At 43.5% G+C, this 22,765-nt stretch overlaps 1 protein-coding gene across 1 annotated transcript in view; it reads left to right on the forward strand.

The window, feature by feature from the left end:
- LOC122454618 (reticulophagy regulator 1) overlaps window positions 1-22,765 on the forward strand; it is a 154,689-nt gene that overhangs the window by 46,139 nt on the left and 85,785 nt on the right. The window contains exon 3 of the mRNA XM_043489227.1: window positions 2,118-2,148. Within this exon, the coding sequence (XP_043345162.1) occupies window positions 2,118-2,148 (31 nt within the window). The remainder of the gene's footprint in view (window positions 1-2,117; window positions 2,149-22,765) is intronic.

The raw sequence follows: 22,765 nt of genomic DNA on the forward strand, positions 1-22,765 counted from the left end.
AGCCACAAGGGATGCCCAAGAATACTGCAGTGGGTAGCCTATTCCTTCTCCAGCAGATCTTCCCAACCCAGGAATTGAACCGGGGTCTCCTTCATTGCAGATGGATTCTTTTTTTTTTTTTTTTCATTTATTTTTATTAGTTGCAGGCTAATTACTTTACAATATTGTAGTGGTTTTTGTCATACATTGACATGAATCAGATGGATTCTTTACCAACTGAGTGCTTAGGGAAGCCCTCTTTTATATATTATGAGCTAATAACTACAGTAAGACCAGTTACCATCCATCATGTCACCACACAAAGCTGTTACAATATTATTAATTATATTCTCTGTGTGTGCACTGCATCCCCATGACTTATTCATTTTATAGTTAGAAGTTTGTACCTCTTAATCCTCTTCACCTATTTTGTCTATTCCCCTGACCCCTCTCTCCTTTGGCAACTATCAGCAGTTTGCTCTCTGTGAGTTTGTTTCTGTTCTGTTTCTTCATTTGTTTTGTTTTTTAGATTCCACATGTAAGTGAAATCATGTGGAATTTTTTTCTGACTCATTTCACTTAGCATAATACCCTCAAGTCCTTCCACGTTGCTGCAAATGGCAAGATTTCATTCTTTTTGCATGACCAAGTAATACTCCACTATATATGTATATTGGGTTGGCCAAAAAGTTCATTTGAGTTTTTCCACAAGATGTTACACTACATCTTCTTTATTTGTTTATCTAGGTAAGGGGAACCCAGATCAATTATACAGTTCTAATAATCTGATAAAAGCAATTTTGAGAAACTTCCTGGGGCTGAATTCTAAGAAGAATTTATCACATAGATCTTTGAGAGGGGCTTCCCAGGTGGCTCAGTGGTGAAGAACCCGCCTGTCAATGCAGGAGACTCTGGTTTGATCCCTGGTGGGGAAGATCACCTGGAGGAGGAAATGGCAACCCCCTCCAGTATTCTTGCCTGGAAAATTCCATGGACAGAGGAGCCTGGTGGGCTATGGTCCATAGGGTCACACAGAGTAGGACAAATTGAAGTGACTGAGCACACAGACGCATGCACTGAAGCAGAAGAGGGACATCTTTACTTGATGGAAAAAAGCAGAAACCACCTCATGGCCATTTCTTTTCTTGAACTTCATTAAAGCTGGTATCTGGGAACATAGTATCAAGACATAGTCCAGTGAAGAAAGTCATTGGAGAATTAAGAAAGCAAATGAGATCTAGGTGTATGTTTATACATGTATCAGTTCAGTTCAGTTCAGTCGCTCAGTCGTGTCTGACTCTTTGAGACCCCATGAATCACAGCACGCCAGGCCTCCCTGTCCATCATCAACTCCTGGAGTCCATCCAAACCTGTGTCCATCGAGTCAGTGATGCTATCCAGCCATCTCATCCTCTGTCGTCCCCTTCTCCTCCTGCTCCCAATCCCTCCCAGCATCAGGGTCTTTTCCAATGAGTCAACTCTTCGAATGAGGTGGCCAAAGTATTGGAGTTTCAGCTTCAGCATCAGTCCTTCCAATGAACACCCAGGACTGATCTCCTTTAGGATGGACTGGTTGAATCTATATGTATTTTAATGTTGATTTCATTTGAGCCTAGATACACACTCAAAATGCTTAAAGAATAGATAAAAGTCTCCTTTCTCAAATAACAGTTGTTGCAGTTCCCCTTTGTCAGCACCATTTCAGAGTCCACCTCATACACCACCTCTGTCACGGTGCTTCCATGACCAGACACATTTCCTCTCCTCCCGGAACTCTCATGGCTTATGTTTCTTGTAGAGTTCCTACATCCCCCACCTTGGTTCACATTTACTTGAGTGCAGGTGCTGTCTGCCCCACCGGACAATACAACCCTCCAGGCAGGACCCTGTGTTCTCTGCTGCTCCATCTCTCCTGCTACCTATCCAACGGTTTTGCATATATTAGAATCTCAATGATATTTGTGGACAGTTTTCCTGAATGACTTATGGTACCAGAGGTAGACACTGTATGATTTGAGAGTTTCTAGACTTTAAAGATCTAAGCATTCCATTTTAAATAGCCCAGAATCTTTCTAAGTTGAGAAATGCCTTAAGAGGAAAATTCCTCCCCTAATGTTTCACGTTTACTTCTATTGCAGGTGCCCAGTTGTGGAGAAGCCTCAGTGAAAGGTAGGGAACTTGCTTTCAATGTTACCACTGATGATGAAGGACGGGTGGGGGACGTGACTGGGCCACCTAGATGCGCCTCTGAAATTATAGTTTAGCGACAAGAATGACAACAGTAATCTGCAAGAGTGGGAAAATAAAGAAAAATACAGTTGAACTGAGGATGAGGATAAAATTGGGACTCGCTCTTGGAAGTAGCTCGCATATTGCTGTAATATTGGGCTACAAGCATGCTTGAGAGTCACAGTGTGTGAGGGGAGACGGTGTGGGAAGACTTGGGGGGGGTGGGTTTCATTAGGAATTTCCTCTCCAACCTCATTTTGGGGTGTGAGCATCACTGCTGAGGTGGGTGAAAAACACGGTGACCCCGAGGCCTGGAACTCTGTTGGAATGTTCCTGAAGGTTAACCAGGAGAGAGCTGTAGGTTCAGAGAGCTCTGGGGTTGGGGAACAGCAAGGAGGGGTGGGAGGCTCGTAAGCCTGACGAGGCAGCGAGTGTACACCAGCCTTTGGGCCCCTTGCGCAGCCGCAGGCAAAGTAGTTCCATTTTCATCCATCGTGCTCCACCCGGAAGTAAAGGTGGTCCACCCGGAAGTAAAGGGCCTCACCCGGAAGTAAAGGTGCTCCACTCAGAAGTAAAGGTGCTCCACTCGGAAGTAAAGGTGCTCTGCTGTGTGGAGGAGGAGCGAGTTGGGGCAGGTAATGCAGGGAAAGTAATCAGTATCACGAACTGCGTGTATAAGAAGTGGGAAAGTGAAGAAGATGTAATGGTTAACACCCCAGTAAAATGAATTTTTGTAGTTATTTATTTTTAAGTTCTGCCTTCAAAGTATTCTCGTATGATTGAAAGAGAGGGTTGAGTGCTCAACTTACATCCAAGTGGACTGTGTGCAGTGAAGACTCAAAAAGGAGACAGGGTAATGCCTATAAAAATCCATGAAAAAAACCCCCCCATAACCTGGTATATAACGTACCCTTGAAAGCTGTGTGTTTATTTCAGGTGTAAAGGCCAATTTTATGATGAGTTGACATCTGTGTGCTTCTTCATTTTGGAGCCCAGATTTTCAAGGAGGCGGGGAATGTAAACTTGCCAAGAGACTCAGCAGAGGGAGACATTGGCTATAAGAAGGGAAATGTGATCTTCTGGGCACAGGCTCACCCCTGCCTGGTCGTCTAGGGCCTGGGTTCTGTCCTGTCCCTGCAGACACACTGGGCCTCCTGGGATAAGTGTCTGCAGATGCTTCCCCAAATGTCAGGTGGAGAAGTTGAGCCCGCTCCGTGATTCTGGTTGGGGGAAGATCTGATCAAGTCAGCGGGTGTAATTTCAAAGGAATTTTAAAAGCTCTTCCATGGAATATTCTTTTATATCTACTGATACTCAGTCAGACTGGTTAAGGCATTGCCCATCTTTACTGTAGCCCTTGCCATCCACAGCCCTTCTGAAGTAGCTGCAAGTTGCCTGGGAGAATGTCCACGGTACACTTTCTCTTCGCATGGAAATTAACTAGAGTATTTGATAAGGGTTTGGAGAAAAACCTTAGCTATTAGTGAACTCGGAAGGACCAAGGATCTCACTTTGCCAGTGTCAGGTTAGCTCTTTATAATGTGGCTTTTTAAAGATTTGTAACATTCTACTCCTTTGGGGAGATGCTTGTGTGCCCCCAGAGAAGCCCTGCTCATAGAAATAGCCCTCTTTAGGGAGGTTCTCTTTTACTTTGAAGTCACCCAATTGGATGTTCAAGTGCCACTCATTTTCCATCCTGGTCCTAACTGTGTTCCTAGTGGTCTTGCCAAGTTTACTGCTCTCTCGGCCTCAGTTGTCTCATCTGCAAAGTGAGAGGTAAGAGAGAGAATCATCTCGAATATTCATTCCAGCCCTAAAAAGTCTGTGATGTGATTCAAGGGGATTAGTGTTACTTTCAGCTTCCGAGGAGTAGGAAATGGCAACCTACTCTAGTATTCTTGCTTGGAAAATACCACAAACAGTGGAGCCTGGAGGACCGCAGTCCACGGGGCCACGAAGAGTCGGACGTGACTGAGCGACTACATGTATTCACGCAGTGTTCTTTTCAGACTGTTACCCTCTTACCTTTCTGTTTGGCCAGGGCTTCTTTCAAAATGATTTAATTCTCACTAGAAGGGATACTTCCCCCAACTTTCTTACTGCATTTTCCACTGTATAATTGCATTCTGTTCTCTGTTCATCACACTGGAGATGTGAAATTAAAATATGGATTTCTCTTGTTTCTTCGATGGTTTGGTTTATTGTTTACAGTGATTCTTAGTATCTGGTACTGGCTAGTACAGTGGGGTTTTTTCTTATTTATTTTTATTGAAGTATAGTTGTTTGGACTTCCCAGGTGGTATTAGTGATAAAGAACCTGCCTGCCAGCTCGGGAAACACAGGAGACACTGGTTCAATCCCTGGGCCAGGAAGATTCCCTGGAGAAGGGCATGGCAACCCACTCCAGTATTCCTGCCTGGAGAATCCCATGGACAGAGGAGCCTGGCAGGTCACAGTCCACAGGATCACAAAGAGTTGGACACAACTGAAGTGACTTCGCATGCATGCCCAAGTAGTTGATTTACAATGTTATTAATTCCTATTTTACAGCAAAGTGATTCGGTTTTATGTGTACACACACACATGTTCTTTTTAAAGTATTCCTTTCCATTATGGTTTATCATAGATTTTTTAATTGATGGATAATTGCTTTATGATGTTGTGTTAGTATGACAACATGAATCAGCTCTAAGTATACATATATGCCCTCCCTCTTGAACCTCCCTCCCACCTATCCCCCATCCCATCCCTCTAGGTCATCACAGAGCACCATGCTGAGCATTGAAACATTCAAAACCATCTTATTTTAAGAATAAAGTGCAGTGATGAGTAGGAGGATCTTTGCAGGCAGAAGGGGGTGGAGTGCTGTTTTGCTCCTGTGAAGCAGGTGGGATTAGGATCTTTCCACTTGCAAGGTCTGCGGTGTTGAGCTCAGAAGTCTCTCCCTCCCTAGCAGGTGGTTAGACATCAACATTTCTCCCTGCCCTCTCGCGTGACAGCCCGTTCAGCTGGACTCCCAGGTCTGTCAGCCTGGCTTCATCCTTCTTCACCCCAGCTGTGCACTAGTGGTTTGTGCTTGGTCCCGGAATGAACCCGGCCTCTTCTCTGAGGGCTGGGTTTAGGGGCCACGAAGTTCACCGTTCAGAGGTGGATGGAATGATGGACCATTCTGTATGACAACCTCCAGGTCCACCCCTGCCTCTTCCAGTGGCTCAGTTTCATTCCTTTTTATGGCTTAGTAATATTCTGTTGTATAGATGCACCACATCTTTTTTATCAATTCATCTGATGATGGACATTTAGGTTGCTTCCATGTCCTGGCTGTTGCGAATAGTGCTGCAGTGAACATTGGGGCACACGTGTTTTTATTAACTTTGGTTTTCTCCAGGTATATGCCCAATAGTGGGATTGCTGGGTCAGTCATACAGAGTGAAGTAAGTCAGAGAAAAACAAATGTCATATATTAACACATATATCTGGAATCTAGAAGAATGGTATAGATGAACCTGTTTGCAAGGCAAGAATAGAGACGCAGATGTAGAGAACAAATGTATGGACACTAAGGAGGGAAGGGGAGACACTAGGGGGTGAGATGAATTGGGAGATTGGGATTGGCTTATCTGTACTCATATGTATAAAATAGATCACTAATGAGAACCTGCTGTATAGCACAGGGAACTGTACTTAATGCTCTGTGATGACCTAAGTGGGGAGGAAATCCAAAAAAGAGAGGATAGATGTATACATATCCCTGATTCACTTCACGGTACAGCAGACGCTAACACAACATTGTAAAGCAGCTATACCCCAATAAAAAAACAAACAGTGGACCATTCTACCTTCATGATGCCATTGTAGAGTTTTTCCATTAACAAAGAGCTCCTTGAAAAGGGAACTCTTGTGCGCTGTTGCTAGGAATGTAGATTGGCACAGCCACTACAGAAAATAGTATAGAGGTTGCTCAAAAAATTAAAAATAAACCATTCTGATGGTGGTCCAGTAATTCCACTCCTGGGTCTAGATCTGAAGGGAATGAAATCACTGCCCTGAAGAGATGTTTATGCCCCATGTTCACTGCAGCATTATTCACAGTAGTCAAGACATAGAAACAACCCAGTGTGCACCAATGGATGAACTGATAGAAGAAACTGGTATATACACACAATGGAATATTATTCAGCCACTAAAAAGGAAGGAAATTCTGTCATCCTGAAGAGATGTTTATGCCCCATGTTCACTGCACCATTATTCACAGTGGTCATGATGTAGAAAGAATTCAGTGTCCACCAATGGATGAACTGATAGAGAAAATTGGCCTATATACACAATGGAATATTATTCAGCCACTAAGAAAGAAGGGAATTCTGTCATCCGTGACAACGTGAATGAACCCGGAGGGCATGTGCTAAATGAAATACATCAGACAGAGAAAGACAAATACTGTGTGATCTCACTTACATGTGGAATCTAAAAAAAGTTATTCATAAAACAAAAGCAGAATGGTGGTTGCCGGGGGGGCTGCAGAGTGGGAGTGAGGAGCTGTTGGTCAAAGGGTACAAACTTCCGATTATGAGGTGAGTGGGTTCTGGGGGTCTAACATGCAGCATGGTGACTGTAGTTAACAGTACCATATTGTTTACTTAAAGGTTGCTGACAGTAGATCTTAACTGCTTCCACCATCACCATGACAAAATGATAGTGATGTGAGAGAAAGAATGTGTAAACTGCCTGCTGTGGTCATCATTTTGCAATAGGTACATCTGTCAGATCACCATTGTACACCTTAAACTTGTGCAATGTTGCATGTCAATCATATCTCAATAGAACTGGAAAGAAAAGTAATTTCTCCTTCCTACAGTCCTAATGGCTTATTTCCATAGACTCTGAGAAAATTTGCTTTGTCAGCTAAGCTTTAAGTATTTCCTCCAAAATTTAGCACAAAGAAAATGGTATCTCTGTGTGCATGTTCGTGCATGTTCATTCGTGTCTTACTCTCTGCAACCCCATAAACTGTAGCATGCCAGACTCCTCTGTCCATGGGATTTCCCAGGCAAGAGCACTGGAGTGGGTTGCCATTTCCTTCTCCAGGTTATCTTCCCTACCCAGGGATCAAACCCCTGTCTCCTGTGTCTTCTGCATTGGCAGGTGGACTCTTCACCACTGCACCATCTGGATAATATGAAGGATATTCTCAAGTATAATGTGTTACACTTAACTAGTAAATAACAGTAAAGCCAGCATCAAATGTCTGATGTCACCGACAGTAAAAATTGGATCATTTTAATCAGATGCCATTCACATACCTTTTTCTGTACCTGGAAAGTTCATTTTGTGCAAATGTGATTCTCAGTGGGTAAGTCCTGAGCAGAACTTGTGCTTGACCTTTTTTATTAATAAACAGTAAGGCCCAGCTCTGCATTCTGAACAGGATTTGTACATAGTGGTCTGTCAACTGAACCAAATTAACATTTTCTGTGGCTCATTTCTAGTAAAATGAAAGCTGACCTGGGGTATCATAGCTCTTAATTCTCATGTGACCATGGCCGTGACAGAATAAAACCTCTGTTAACAGAGGAGAAATTGTCCCCATTACCTTTAAAAACATAAAATTGGTTTCAGTTTGGCCAGGTTTTTCTAAGTAAGTATAAATCAGGAAGAAGTACTTTTACTTACATATATACTGATAATTTAAAATTTCCCAGATTAAAGAGTTACAACCCAGATTAAAGAGTTATTTTCATCATAAACCCTGTTTTATGGTTTAGTGTCAGTTTACAGAAAATGTTGTTTTTTTCATTAATGTTACAGATTTTGGGAGTTATGACTGAGAACTCTGGGATTTTCTTACAGACATCCCTGGAACCCTGATACCTTGGCTGTTGTCTTTCACAGAAAGTGGGGAGTGGCTCTCCAGGGGTGTAACAAGGGCCAGGTCTACCATGCCTGACCTCGAACTGACTCTTGCGGGGCACAGCGGAGAATTAACAGACACTGCCTTTCTAGAGCCAGCTGGGATTAGTGGGCTTTTTACCTCCAGTTCGGTCAAATCCCAGGACTCCTCTGAGCTTGCTCTCTCTCTCCCCCCGCTGCTCCTGCTCTAGGAAAAGCAGTTCTGTGGCCTCATTTCGTGGAGTGAGATGCCCTTTTGTCTTGTCAGCTTCCAGATCATTGCCAGTCAAAGCATTCTAGCTGGTTCTGGTTTTTTTTTTTTTGGGAGGAAAACGAGCCAAGAACTATGGGTCGTAAACCCCAGTCCTGAGCTTGTTCCAGCTCATAGACCCAGAACCAATTGGAGCATTGACGTGAGGGCTGTCTATTTAATTAAACCCTGGAGCACAAACACATGCCTTGGTTGAAAGTGGAGTCATCTAGCATTTACTAAATTGTCTCCTTTGAGGAATAGCATTCAGTGTGAAAATTGCGTCTTCTTATTTATGAATCATCATTACTTGTCAAAATTCCACAGCCAGGATGAATTACCAAATAAAAAGAATTAACTAGTCATGTGGTAGCCTCAAATGTTTTCTCTTTGCTGTTTGTATTTGTATGTGTATTAGTTGCTCAGTTGTGTCCAGCTCTTTGTGACCCCATGGACTGCAGCCCTCCAGCCTGGCACAGCAGGAATTCTGGACTCATGCACTGAAATACTAGATTTTACAGTTTTTAGTATTTTCAGAAGGGTCTAAAATCACCTCGTAACTTGTATTTTGTTACCTTTTTTCATAAGACATCCTATTCTGAAGCTGTATTTTTTTTAACTTCAGCCAGGACTATAGTTAGGGAGCTATATCTCCATGAGTTTTAAAAGAAAGTCTAGCTATGAAGGATACATTTACCTGGACTGAAAAATTCTTTTCCTCAGAAGAAAAATGCTCCCTTCAATTCAGAACCTGCTGGATTTTTAGCACAAGCGTATCTGAGCTTGTGGCGTCTCAGGCTGGAGATGTCTGGCCAGCCTGCAGGCAGAGCGCCGCCTTGAAAGTCTCTACCCTGCCAACACAAAAAATGCGAATAGGCCTTTTATTCCTTTTTTCAAAAATCATAACTGAGCACAATTCTGTAGTCATTTATCGTACAATGGAGGGCCGAAGTCCTTTTATTCCTCTCTCTTGGGGAAGAACAGACCCATTCAGTGACTGAAAGATGGCAGCTCCTAGCCAGCGCTACTGCCATGTGAACATTGCTCAGAATTCTTCATCCAGATTCCAGTCTGTTGTGTTCATCTCTCAAAGTCGGGCTTTGACAGTCAGACCAATTGAAGACAAGTACAAAGCAAAGGACAAGCCAAGTTTTTTCTTTTTTGTGTTTTTGACCGTGCCACTCATGGCCTGTGGGAATCTTAGTTCCCCAACCATGAATCAAACATGCTCCCCCTGCATTGGAAGCATGGAGTCTTAACCACTGGACCACCAGGGAAGTCCCCTTTTTAAAAAAAAAAAAAGAAAGAAAAGTTTAGAAAATTTTTTATATTTTATTTTATTTTCTAATTAAAATGTTTTAAATTTTAATTTTTTTTTCCTGCAAGCTGTTTTTAAAGCTGTTTGAGGGCAAGAGAGCTAATTCTGCTTGCTTCCTGTCTCTTCACCATCAGTGGGGTCTCTACATAAAGAGGGTTGACTTCCTGAAAATGCCTCATGCTAGACATTTAAGGGCTTTCCCCCCCACCTCAGGAGCCCATCAAGCTAAAATCCCTTCCTGAAACTGACGTGCATCTGCACAATTGCAAACTGATCTGTTTCTTAGGCATTAAAAATAAAATGAAACAGGAAGTACAAACTGTTATGTATAAATGAGCTACCAGGATATATTGTGCAACGCAGGGAATAGAGCCAATATTTTCTAATAACTGTAAGTGGAATATAACTTTAAAAATTATGAATCACTGTGCTGTATACCTGTAACTTATACAACATTGCACATCGACTACACCTCAATAAAATGAAGAAAATGAAACAGGAAATATGTTTTAGGGCCCACATGTTTCATTGACAAGGGAGATAAATTGCTAGACCTGTTTCTGACTGTATAGTCCTTGCATGAGTAATATATTCTCCTTATATTCAAGCAGATTTATCAAGTCAGAATGTGGGTGGAAAACCCCAGGCCAGGCTCTTGGTGAGTCTGGAAGCAGTGGCCTCTTACTTAACATTCAGGGCTCCTAAGTGAAAAACATTCAATATTATATTTATAATAATTTATAGTATTTGGTTTTATAATTTTGGACATTCCTTAAATTCGATAATCTGATTTAATAAAATGAGTCCAATTAGTTTTTCTCCACATTATTTTAGAGCTACTGCATTTCTGCATAATTCAAAGTGTGTGTTCATCATTGTGTTCTATGGCCACACCATGGGTATCTACAGCCACTTGATAAGAAATGAAAATTCTAGCTTTTATCATTTTAATTCATGTTTTCAGATTCTCTTAGCCTCCTTGCTTATTAGGTTTGATTTGGTCCTGGACCTTGTGTATTGGGTTTTCCTGGTGGCTCAGACAGTAGAGAATCTGCCTGCAATGGAGGAGACACGGGTTAGATTCCTGGGTCAGGAAGATCCCCTGCAGAAGTGAATGGCTACCCATTCCAATATTCTCGCCTGGAGAATGCCATGGACAGATGATCCTAGCAGGTTACAGTCCATGGGGGTCACAAAGAGTCGGACACAACTGAGCAACTAACACTTTCACTACCTTTTTTCCCCTGCATTATTGAGGATTTGAGAATGCAGTTAATTTATATAAAATACTTTAGCTAGACTAATTGTTACCCAATAGCAGTCTTGCTTCAATAATTTTAAATTACCAGAGAAGGAAGAATGATCAGTAGTTATTATTTATCTTAACTTGCCCTGACCTTTGTTGTGATTATTTGAACATAAATTAAGATTTCACAGGTAGTTGAAGGTTTCTGTCCTCTGCCTGTCTTTCTGTCCTTCTCTTTTTCTCTATCTCTATTGTTCCAAAACAATATTTATAGTCATATTTTCTAGTAGCATTTAAAACAATTTTTCCTGATTTTAAAAAGAAATACTTGCTAACTTAGAAAATTGAAAATATAGGAAACATGATAAAAAAGATAAAAGACGCTTGCTCCTTGGAAGAAAAGCTATGACTAACCTAGACAGCATATTAAAAAGCAGAGACATTAGTTTGCCAACAAAGGTCCATCTAGTCAAAGCTACGGTTTTTCCAGTAGTCATGTATAGATGTGAGAGTTGGACTATAAAGAAAGTTGAGTGCCGAAGAATTGATGCTTTTGAACTGTGGTGTTGGAGAAGACGCTTGAGAGTCCCTTGGACTGCAAAGAGATCAAAGGATATCAGTCCTGAGTATTCATTGGAAGGACTGATGCTGAAGCTGAAACTCCAATACTTTGGCCACCTGATGGGAAGAACTGACTCATTTGAAAAGACCCTGATGTTGGGAAAGATTGATGGCAGGAGAAGAAGGAGATGACAGAGGATGAGATGGTTGGATGGCATCACCAACTTGATGGACATGAGTTTGAGCAAGCTCCAGGAGTTGGTGATGGACAGGGAGGCCTGGCGTGCTGCAGTCCATGGGGTCGCAAAGATCCTGACCCAACTGAGCAACTAAACTGAACTGATGATAAAAAAGAAAACAAACTTTATAAACTGTTACCTAGAAATTAAACTCATTTTCAATTTTATGCTTTTCCTGTCTTTTTATAAACGTATTTGTTGTTTTTAGCTGTTGAGTTGTTAAGTCGTGTCCAACTCTTTTTCAACCCCATGGACTTTAGCTCCCCAGGCTCCTCTGTCCAGGGCATTTCCCAGGCAAGAATACTGGGGTGGGTTGCCATTTCCTTTCACAGGGGATCTTCCCAACCCAGGGATCAAACCTACATCTCCTGAATTGGTAGGTGGATTCTTTAACCACTGAGCCACTTGGGACACACATTTGTTCATTCATCCTTGCAACAACTATTTATTGAATGCCTTTCCAGCCAGTACTTCTAGGCATTTGTGGAATTAAATAAAAACAACAACAAACAAACAACTCTCTCCTCCTGGAGGTCAGATTCTAGTGAGTGAAGCCAGAAAACAAATAAATTGCTACAATTTATAATGTTAAGTGGTGAGCCATGTTTAAAGGAAACTGAAGCAGGAGAGGAGATTAGGGAGTGTGAAGGTGGGACACAATTTATAATGTTAAGTGGTGAGCCATGTTTAAAGGAAACTGAAGCAGGAGAGGAGATTAGGGAGTGTGAAGGTGGGACGTGATGGTTGAGTTATATTGAAGTCCTAAGGAAGATTATTTTTGAGCGATGGCTTGAAGGAGGTGAGGCTGTGAGTCATGTCTGGTTGAAGAGCTTCTAGGCAGAGGAATCAGCAAGTGCAAAGACCCTGGGACAGGAGTTGTATATGAGGGTGATTTTTGTTTTACATCATTACTTTTATTTTTTTAATGCAGCTATGGTAACTAGAATAAATGGAATACTCTGTAGCTGATTAAGATCGTGCTTCATTGTGTTTCATTAAGTTAATTTCATACTCTGCAAAGAGTATGAAAATGGAATATGGGATTTGAAAATGTATCATTTATTGCTAATTATAAAAAATTGTAGATTTAAAGTACTGCAGGGTGATATCATGCATGGTACATTACAGCTATACGCTGCTACATGTCTGGAAGCTCTGGGTGAGGGGAAGACAAGTAGTCTTTAGTTTCTTGCTTTGTTTATCCTTATCACATTTTTTCCCTCTATAATGAGCATGCACAGTCTTTAACCTGGAGAGAGACGACAGATACTCAGAGAGAGGGGAGAGCTTCCCACCAGGCAGGTGAGGCCTGTGACTGTGGGCCTGGGAGGTGACGCATCGCTTCAGGTATTCAGTTCACGTGAGGGCTCCGGCCCGTGAGCTGGTGCCCAGAAACGGGGCTCTGGTTACCAGGATGGCACAGCCCAGGCCTTGGAGACAGGTCAGGGCTGAAGTCCAGAGATGCAGCGGGCTCAGAGAGAGGCCGGAGCCTCAGGGATACATCAGAAGCATTACAGGGGTCCCTGACAAGCCCGAGTGTTGCTTGATACTAAGCCTCTGAGGATTGGGGCAAAGAAAATGACTAATGTGTGATTAAGTGATAAGTTAAAATGATGAATTTCCAAGGTCAGGTGGCATTGGAGGGTGGGATAAAAGTGCTCCCTCCTTTCTGAAGCTCGGGGGCAGGTACTGGTGAAAGGCCTGGGCGCATAACTTCTTGCCTTAGATGCCCCTGGAAAGCTTATTGAAGTGAAATTTGGAAACTCTTTGTATCATCCAGATAAGATTTATATCTTATTTGTATCTCAATCCTTATGCTCCAAACTGCAGTCTTGGGACAATTCAAACAAGAATGAACCTGAGAAGCCATTGTTTTCTCTTCTGAATACCCCGTCTCTGGGTTATGTAGGCCAGTCTGTCTGTCTGTCTGTCATCTGTCAGTCTGAACAACCGAGTTAGGGTGCATCCTCTATAGCTATGCACCTTATCTTTTAATGATTTTATTTGGTATGTTGAGGAATGTAGCTTTTGCAGTAGTAATGTATGGATGTGAGTGTATATTAGTCACTCAGTTGTATCCAGTTCTTTGTGACCCCATGGACTATAGCCCACCAGTCCTCTGTCCATGGAATTTTCAGGCAAGAGTCCTGAAGTGGGTTGCCGTTTCCTACTCCAGGGGATCTTCCCGACCCTGGGATCGAACTCGCATCTCTTCTGTCTCCTGGTTGGCAGGCAGATTCTTTACCACTGAGCCACCTTTGAAGTCTATTAAAAATGGTACCGTAATTATGTAGTCTTCTAGAATGAGTGTCTTAACACTAAACCTTTTCCAAAAAGATGAATCCACGTCTCTGTGTGTGTGGCTGTGGGTCCTTCCTTTTTGTTGCTATATAATATTCCACCCTGTAGCTATACCACAATTGATTTATATGCTCTTTTCATTGGACTTTGGGGCATTTTTTTACCAGACTGTCCACAGCTTCCGTCACTTTCTGAGTTTACCGTTACGACAGTACCAAAACTCAGAAAATGGGAAAAGGCAAATACCTAGCACATAAAGTGAATGGTTTTCTAGGCCAGAACACTGTAATTTGAAAGCTTGTGTAAAGTTTGCATCATTTCTTTGGCTCAGACAGCTGTTTTAATAGAATGATGATTGCTTTGCACTCTTGGATTCTTGGCAGTGTTCTAGTGCTGGCCACCACTAGAGGGCGTAGGAGAGCTGGGCCATCAGCGTGTTGAAGCCGCTTAGAATAAGGTGACTGCTGTTGAAACCTAGCCCCGTGGCACCAGTGTTTTCACTACGTGCATGTTTCAGCAGGGAGAAAACATCGGTATCGCTCCAGTTACAGTAAGAAAATCCAGTTAGAGGTCACATCTGTATCTGTACACGTCTGTGCCAGGTCAAACCCACAGTTGAGAGTTAGTCACACCACAATGACTCTTTGCGACCCCACGGACTGCAGCACACCAGGCTTCCCTGTCCCTCACTGTCTCCCTGAGTTTGCTCAAACTCATGTCCATTGAGTCAGTGATGCCATCCAACCATCTCATCCTCTGAAAGGAATAAGGATGAAGAGTAGCATCAAAGAAGAGTGAGACAGATTGGGTGCGGAGGAAATTCACATACAGATGTCCCAAAACAATGACAGATGACTCTTCTCAGATGAGAAACAAGCGGATGTTCGAAGCCTCTAAGGACTCAGTAGTATTTTGAGTGTGTCATCCTGTTCCTATGTATTTGTATCCAGTGTCTTAAGAAGTCTTGTGAATGGTCTTTATTACGTGCTCTGCAAAGTCTACTTCCCTCTCTTAGTGCGTTTCCTCTCTTGGAAATGAAGACCTTCCCGCAGAGCTCTGTTGTTGCTGTTTAGTTGCTCAGTCCTGTCCGACTCTTTGTGACCCCGTGGACTGTGGCCCACCAGGCTCCTCTGTCCATGAAATTCTCCAGGCAAGAATACTGGAATGGGTTGCCATTCCCTTCTCCAGGGGATCATCCCGACCCAGGGACTGAACTGACATCTCCTGCATTGACTAGCAGATTCTTTACCACTGAGCCTCCAGGGAAATGTCCCCCCGCCCCCCCCCCCGACCCCTACCAGAGCTGTAAATAACTTTGAATCAGGAATCCCAGAAAATGGCTTAATTTGCAGTTTCATGAAGAGAGGGCTTCTTCTGAGTTGAACAACAAGTTGATCAGAACAACTTCTGGCCAGTTGTTCAGCAACTGATCTGTGAAATACTGAGGACAAAGGTCCCTGCTTATTGGAAACACGTGCAAAAGAAAGGAAGGGGCTGCTGAGGTGTGTCCTGGACCAAGTCATGCCCCAGCACCCACCTAAAGATGCCCATCTGCAATGCCTAGAACCTGTGATTATATTCCTAACATGGCAAAAGGACTTGGCAGGTGTGATGACGGTGAGGGTCTTTACGATGGGAGATGATCCTGGATCATCCACAAGGGCAAGTATAATTGCAAGGATCTTAGGAGAGGGAGGCAGGCAGGCAGAGAGGAGAAAAGATGCTACTGGGCTTGGAGAAGGAGCGTGGGGCCTCGAGCCAAGGGCAGGCGGCCTCTAGAAGCTGGAAGAGCCCAGGAAACAGATCCTCCCCCAGAGAATCTAGGAGGAATGCAGCCCAGCAGACCCATGTTAGACTCTGGTCCCCAGAACTGTATGATGATAAATTTGTGTGGTTTTAAGCTACTAATTTACTAACTTGTATAGCGGCAATGGGAAACTCTATAGTGTTCCTTATGATGAGAAAGAACTGGCTTTGTTTGAAAAGGTTCAGCGTAGGTTTACCGACTCACATCTCCATCCCCTGAAGGAGATGCTGTCTGGCCCCAGCACATGGGAGAAGCACTTCCTGAAACCAGGAGGCCTCGAGTGATGCCAGGCAAGGTGATAAAGCTCCAGTAAAGGACAGGGAGCCCAGGGTGGCCGGGGAGAATGTTCCCACTAGCAAGTAGGTATTGGAGAGCTTGGAAAGGAAACACGAGGTCAAGATGGCCTGGAAGAGTCTTGAAGACTCCGTACTTGGAGGGACTGCTGTGGTCCAGGCTGCCGGGTCGCTGGGGTAGAACTTGCAGGGAGAGTCACTGGCGGGGGGGGGGGGGCAGGATGATGTCTGGGGGAGAGCATGGACCTGGGCAGGTGATTGGCATTGTTTTTCATCCATAAATCTCTTCTGGAGCGTTGAAGATAGTGTGAGATAACTCAGCAAATGCCGGAATGCCTGCTGGGGAAGCTGAATTCTAGGCAGGCTGCATGCCTCCGGCAATGAGAGCATTGCTTCTGGAAGAGGCACCCAAGAATGTGCCCTTCACTTGTCATTTTAGTCATGTGTCCTTTTTAATTTTTTTTTTTGAAAGAGGAGGGGACTGTGCACTTAGGGAGTGGGAGGGGACAGCATTATGACTTAGAGGTACTTCATCAAAGAAGGAAGAGGGCCATGGTGTCGTCCCCTTATTGGGGTAGATTGCATTACTCATGTGCCGTTTTAGGTTTTTTTTGAAGGCTATTCTTACTTGTGCCTGTTTTTAATACCTGAACAACTGGGAGAGAACTTATAATCCTGCAGTCATTTGGCTTGTATTCTTGGAGAGTATTTTTAAACTCTTAACTTTCAAAGCCCTCTAATGTCATTTAAAGCACAAGAAGTGCTTTCAGTATCCATTTCTGCCCAAGTGCAAGTTTTTTATTTTAAATAGGATTTTTGCTTCTGCTGAAAACACCTTTCCTTGGTGTTTGGGTTTTTTTTTTTTTTTTTGGAGGGTGGGCCCAGATATTTTTGCTATCTTTATTAAAATGAGTGATATTTTCAGTCGTGACTCAGGAATCATTGGCTCTGGAGAGAGAACTAACTGAACTCCGAAGCTTATCAAGCTGAACACCCCCAAGTCAGAAATGGATGTTTATTTTGAATAAATTGCATTTATTTTTCCTGGGGCTGAGTTGGAATGAAATCATCTTCCTTTATAGGGCTTATAATGGATGCACCAGGCTTGGAATATGTAATGAAAACTCAGTAATTGAGAGGATCTTTAAATGAAAAAGAAGTTTGTATTTTAAAATTGAGAGCTGGATCTGAAATTGATCTGTGGTCACAGCAGGACTGTCCCAAATCTAGGTCCTCAGTAAACTGGACTTGGAAAGACTGCTCTTCTCCACACTCCTGCCCGTAGGTGAGCTGTTCCATGAATACTCAGGTGACTGGGTTGGAATATTTCTGCTTCCTTTATGGAAGGGGGTGCTCAGTGGTAAAGAATCTGCCAGGAATGCTGGAGACTCGGGTTTGATCCCTGGATTGGGAGGATCGCTTGGAGGAAGGCATGGCTACCCACTCCAGTATTCTTACTTAGAGAATCCCATGGCTAGAGGAGCCTGGTGGGCTACAGTTCGGAGGGTCGCAAAGAATTGGACACGACTGAATCAGCTGAGCACGCACGCACGCGTGGAAGGGGAGAAGCGACCCTGGTGTGAGGAATTTGCTTGTGCTCTTTGTGTAGGGCACAGAGAAAGTTTGAGACTGACTTAGGAGTTTGTCTTTGTCCCTCGTTTGAGGCACGGAAATCCTCCAAAAGTGAAAGACTGCAAGGCTTACAATAAATGAATTTTCTCCTGCTCATTAGAATGTGGGACTAATAATTTAATCAGTAACAGATAGCTATTTGTAAAATCTGAGAGAAAGCTTTTCCTTTTAATACTGCCAGTTGATTTCTAGAATTGAAAAAAAAACACAACAACTTTCCTCTGCTAAGCACGTGACTTTGAGAGGTAGAGAGAGGCCAATGAGAAGTGAGAGAGGCTGGATGTCGCCTGAGCTCATTACTTAGACTTTGTGTGACCTCCTGGCCTCAGATTCTCTTCCTGCCCATCTCCTCCATTTTATCCTTTTGAATTTAATAATGAGGGTAAGAAAGGGGAATGAAATGGTTGATAAAATCATAAAGAAGGCAGAATTACAGAGTAAGATGAAGCTACAGGTCATCCAAGCCTCCGAGAAAGATTTTAATGAAAGAAAGTTATGAAGGTAATCTGTCCAGAACTCAAATTCCTACAGAAAGGGATTATTTCATAGTCAGTTTTGGTTAAATGAATTCCCCGGTGACTCAGCTGGTAAAGAACCTGCCTGCCAGTGCAGGAGATGCGAAAGACCTGGGTTCGATCCCTGGGTCAGGAAGATCCCCTGGAGAAGGGAATGGTAATCACTCCCGTATTTTTGCCTGGAAAATTTCATGGATAGAGGAGCCTGGTGGGCTACAGTCAATGGAGTTGCAAAGAGTTGACTAAGCACACACACGTGGCTACCCTTGGTTAAATTGTTTTAGCGTCTCATGACCCCTTGAGATACAAAGGAGAAACACTCCTTTTCATATTCTTTACAGACACTCTTTCCTGCTTATTACAGCTGAGCTCTGGGACTCTCGAATTACAAGGGTTATTTTAAGGGACGTGGTAGATATTTCAGTGTGGACCGCAGGGGACTAAGCCATTTTCAGTCACATACTGCTTTCAATATTGTGACACCTTTCTTTATAAAAACTATGTATTTATTTATTTACTTGCTTATTTGTCTGCAGCAAGTCTTCAATGTGGCACTCGGGATCTTTGAACCTGGGCCCCCTGCGTAGGGAGCGTGGTGGAGTCCTAGCCACGGAACCACAGGGGAAGTCCCTATATTTTGACTCCTCTGGAAGATGACTTTATAACCACTAGATTGGGTCTGATTCTGTGGGAGGGACTGAGGGCAGGAGTGCGCATGTGGCAGAGACTCACAGGCAGAGCAGATTATCAACCCTAGTCATCCTCCTCTCCCCCACCCTGGAGTCTCATAATTTCAGGATATGAAATTGTTGGGACTTTTGACATGATGATGCCATATTTGTATATATTCTTCCAGACACAGCTGAAGGGTTTTGTAAAACCTACTGTTAACAGAACTGAAGGTATTACATACCTTTGTGTTTATGGAAAGGTTGTGTTGTACACATTGAAACGAGAACTTGGAAGAACCAGAGATATTCTTTGGCCAAACCATCCAACTATTTCTGTAGCCAGAATTAGTGCTGCTGAAGCAAGAGTTACTGTTTGGGGACCATAAACTGTTTCCATTGTTGGTAACACACTCACGGTTATTATTCAACAAAAGATAGCAGAAAGCCAGCTATGTGCTTGGCTCTGTGAGAGGGTGGTAGAAAGTGAACATGGGATGCATTAAAACCATTCCTTTTGTTTCGAGGAAACCCAGGTCTCCTGTGATCTGCAGAGGAGATGGTTAACTCTCTCTGCTTTCCCTCCCTTAAAATCTCTTTCATCTTGGGCCTGACTCTGAAATTCTGCACTTGAACTTCTTGTGATCTTTGCAATGGGATGAAACACTTTACAAACGTCAATCTTTTGGGTCGTGAATGGAGAAGGGGAGGTGACGGTGGCCATGGTCACCCTTCAGTCTCTGCAGAGCTGCTATTTTGGATTCCTGCTTAAACTCTGGGGCCACTTGCCCTGCTGGTGTCTTGAGCTTGAATCAGTGGCTCCGTTCTTCCAACATTAAGTAGATGCCTGCTGTGTATAAGGCACTCCACTGGACGTCTGGCATGGCCCTTCATGTTCTGTCAAGAGTTGATTGTATTTCCCTTGATGTTGGAACAAGGGGTAAAGTTCTCAGACATCAGAGAGGTGGTACAAATAATAAGAGAGTTGTGCATTGTCAGAATTGGGTTGAAGCTGTCAGTTCACTTTTAAATAATTCTAAAGTGAGTCTGTTGCTGCTTGCTCTACCTAAAGGGAGAGAGCCAGTGAGACCCGAATGAAAATAGCTGTATTACATCATCAGGAAAAGTTTTCATTGGTACTTTATGTCTTGAGGGGAGGGAGTCTGCAGTTATATTTAGATTGATTCAGTTTTGCTTATTGAAATGGTAATTTCAAGAGAAAGTAAGAAAAAAGAAAGGGAAAGATACTTAAAGAAGTCTACCAGGTTTATCTTGTACATGTTGATTAATGAGGCATTAATTTTTCTGTGTATTGAATCAGCACCCTTTCTTATTCCTGTTTTCCAATTACCTATTATATCTCATTTATTTTTTATTTATTTTTTTATATCTCATTTAAACCATAATAGCATCTTTGAAGTAACATGTTTCTTCTAACAGTGCACCTCTTTTCAAATGTTGAATGTTTCTTTATCAGGAATATGAAATTTCAAGATTTCTACTGTGGAAAAACAGAGGTACCAAAAGAAATTTTTTTAGTGCTTTTTTTTTCCTCTTGGCATTTCAGTTATCTGAATCTCAAAGCCTTGCTTTTTATGACCTGTGAAGACCAGACTTGTTTAGATGCTGAGGGATAAAGGTCTTTAGCTCACCACGTGTATGATGCATTTCATCAGAAGCTGGTGGTGCCTCCGGCCCAGTACTCCTCCTGGGCCCCCCGGAGAAACAGTGTCCCCACATGACCCAGGGCAGCGAGGTGGACCGTGAGAACCACACTCAGGAGACACTAATTCATGTGGCTTCCCAAGGAAGCATCTGTTAAAACAGACAGAAACCCGCCCACCCAGCATTCAAGAGGAGAGGTCATTATTTGGACTCAGTATCATATGGAGGCTGAGACCAAGAAATGTAAGGGACCAGGAGCTGGAAAGTGACTGGAACAGAAGCTGCTAGAAGGCACCCCGGGAATCACAGGGGACTGGTGGGACGCTCACAGAAGGGGAAGTCCTGGGATGAACATGATGGTATCTTGTGAAGAACCATCATCTGTTGGTGCCGAACATATGCCAGGCACTGTGCTGAATATGGGCTTCCCTGGCAGCTCAGTTGGTAAGGAATCTGCCTGCAATGCAGGAGACCCCAGTTTGATTCCTGGGTCAGGAAGATCCGCTGGAGAAGGGATAGGCTACCCACTCCAGTATTCTTGGGCTTCCTTTGCGGTTCAGCTGGTAAAGAATCCACCTGCAATGCGGGAGACCTGGGTTCGATCCCTGGGTTGGGAAGATCCCCTGGGGAAGAGAAAGGCTACCCACTCCAGTATTCTGGCCTGAGGAATTCCATGGACCGTATAGTCCATGGGGTTGCAAAGAGTCTTCCAGGTGGCTCAGTGGGTAAAGAATCTGCCTGCAATGCTGGAGACACAGGTTCGATTCCTGGGTTGGGAAGATCCCTTGGAGGAGGGCATGGCAACCCATTCCAGTATTCTTGCCTGGAGAACCCCCTGGACAGAGGAGCCTGGCGGGCTACAGTCCATGGGGTCACAAAGAGTCAGACACGACTGAAGCGCTTGAGCATGCACACACGTGCTAAATATTATACTTTGAGCATTACCTGCTTTACCTGCCTGGCAGTTCATGAGGCAGGAAGTGCTGGCCCCATGTAAAAGAATACCACAAAGAAACCACAGCTTGGTTAACTTGATTAAAGTGATGGAGGGAAGACGTCGGCTCACGTCCACCTCCAAAGGGCTGGGTTTACCTCAACATTTTACTGCATCTCTTACCAAACTGCTTCTATTTCCTTTTCCAGGATATAGCTGCTGCTGCTTCTCTTTTTCAATATTTACTTATTTGACTTCATCAGGACTTAGTTGCAGCACACAAAATTTTCGTTGTATCACGCGGATTTTTCCTTGTGACGCACGGGCTCCAGAGAAGGAGGTCTCCATAGTTGTGCTGCGTAGACTTAGTTGCTCCAAGGCATGTGGGATCTTAGTTTCCTGACCAGGGATTGAACCCGAGTCCTTTGCATTGCAAGGCGAATTCTTAACCGCTGGGCCACCAGGGAAGTCCTCCCAGAGCATAGCTTCTTGGACAGTATATAGGCAAATTAAAGTATAGTTAAGAGTTTAAAATGTTTTCATCACTTCACTTGCCAGCAGTGAAGAAATGAATGGAATGTTGGCGGCATCATTGTGCAAGGATTAGAGATGCTTAGAGCCCTTGGGGACACTTGAGGTAGGTGGAGCCCTGAGCCAGGCAGTGGGGTGGGAAGTGAAAGTGTTAGACGCTCAGTCCTGTCCAACTCTTTGCGATCCCATGGACTGTAGCCCACCAGGCCCCTCTGTCCATGGGGTTCTCCAAGCAAGAATACTGGAATGGGTAGCCATTCCCTTCTCCAGGGGATCTTCCTGACCCAGGGGTCAAACCTGGGTTATTGCAATCTGCATTGCAGGCAGATTCTTTACCATCTGAGCCACCAGGGAAGCCAGTGAGAAGGGAAGGGGTCTCTAAAGTTTAGAGAGTTGTGCTTTCTTTGTGACTGAAATATATTTATCTATTTCTTTGCTTTTGCTAAAAGCTGATTGTTCATAGTTGTATGCCTTGCTTTCATCACAGAAATGAGACTGTCTTCTAATAAAAATATGTTGATTTCTGCCATATCAATTAATTTTTTCTTGGCATAGAATTTCTCCTTACATGTAAAAGAATTGAATCTTAGAAGATGATGTATCCCCAGTGGAAGGCAGTTTGGACTTTGAGCAAACAAGGTCAGCTCCTGGGCCTCAGTTTCTTTACCAGCTAAACCAAGTGAGCAGGCTTCTTTTAAAGCTGTGGGG

The sequence above is a fragment of the Cervus canadensis genome, chromosome 16, assembly GCF_019320065.1.
Source record: "Cervus canadensis isolate Bull #8, Minnesota chromosome 16, ASM1932006v1, whole genome shotgun sequence".
NCBI lineage: Eukaryota > Metazoa > Chordata > Mammalia > Artiodactyla > Cervidae > Cervus > Cervus canadensis.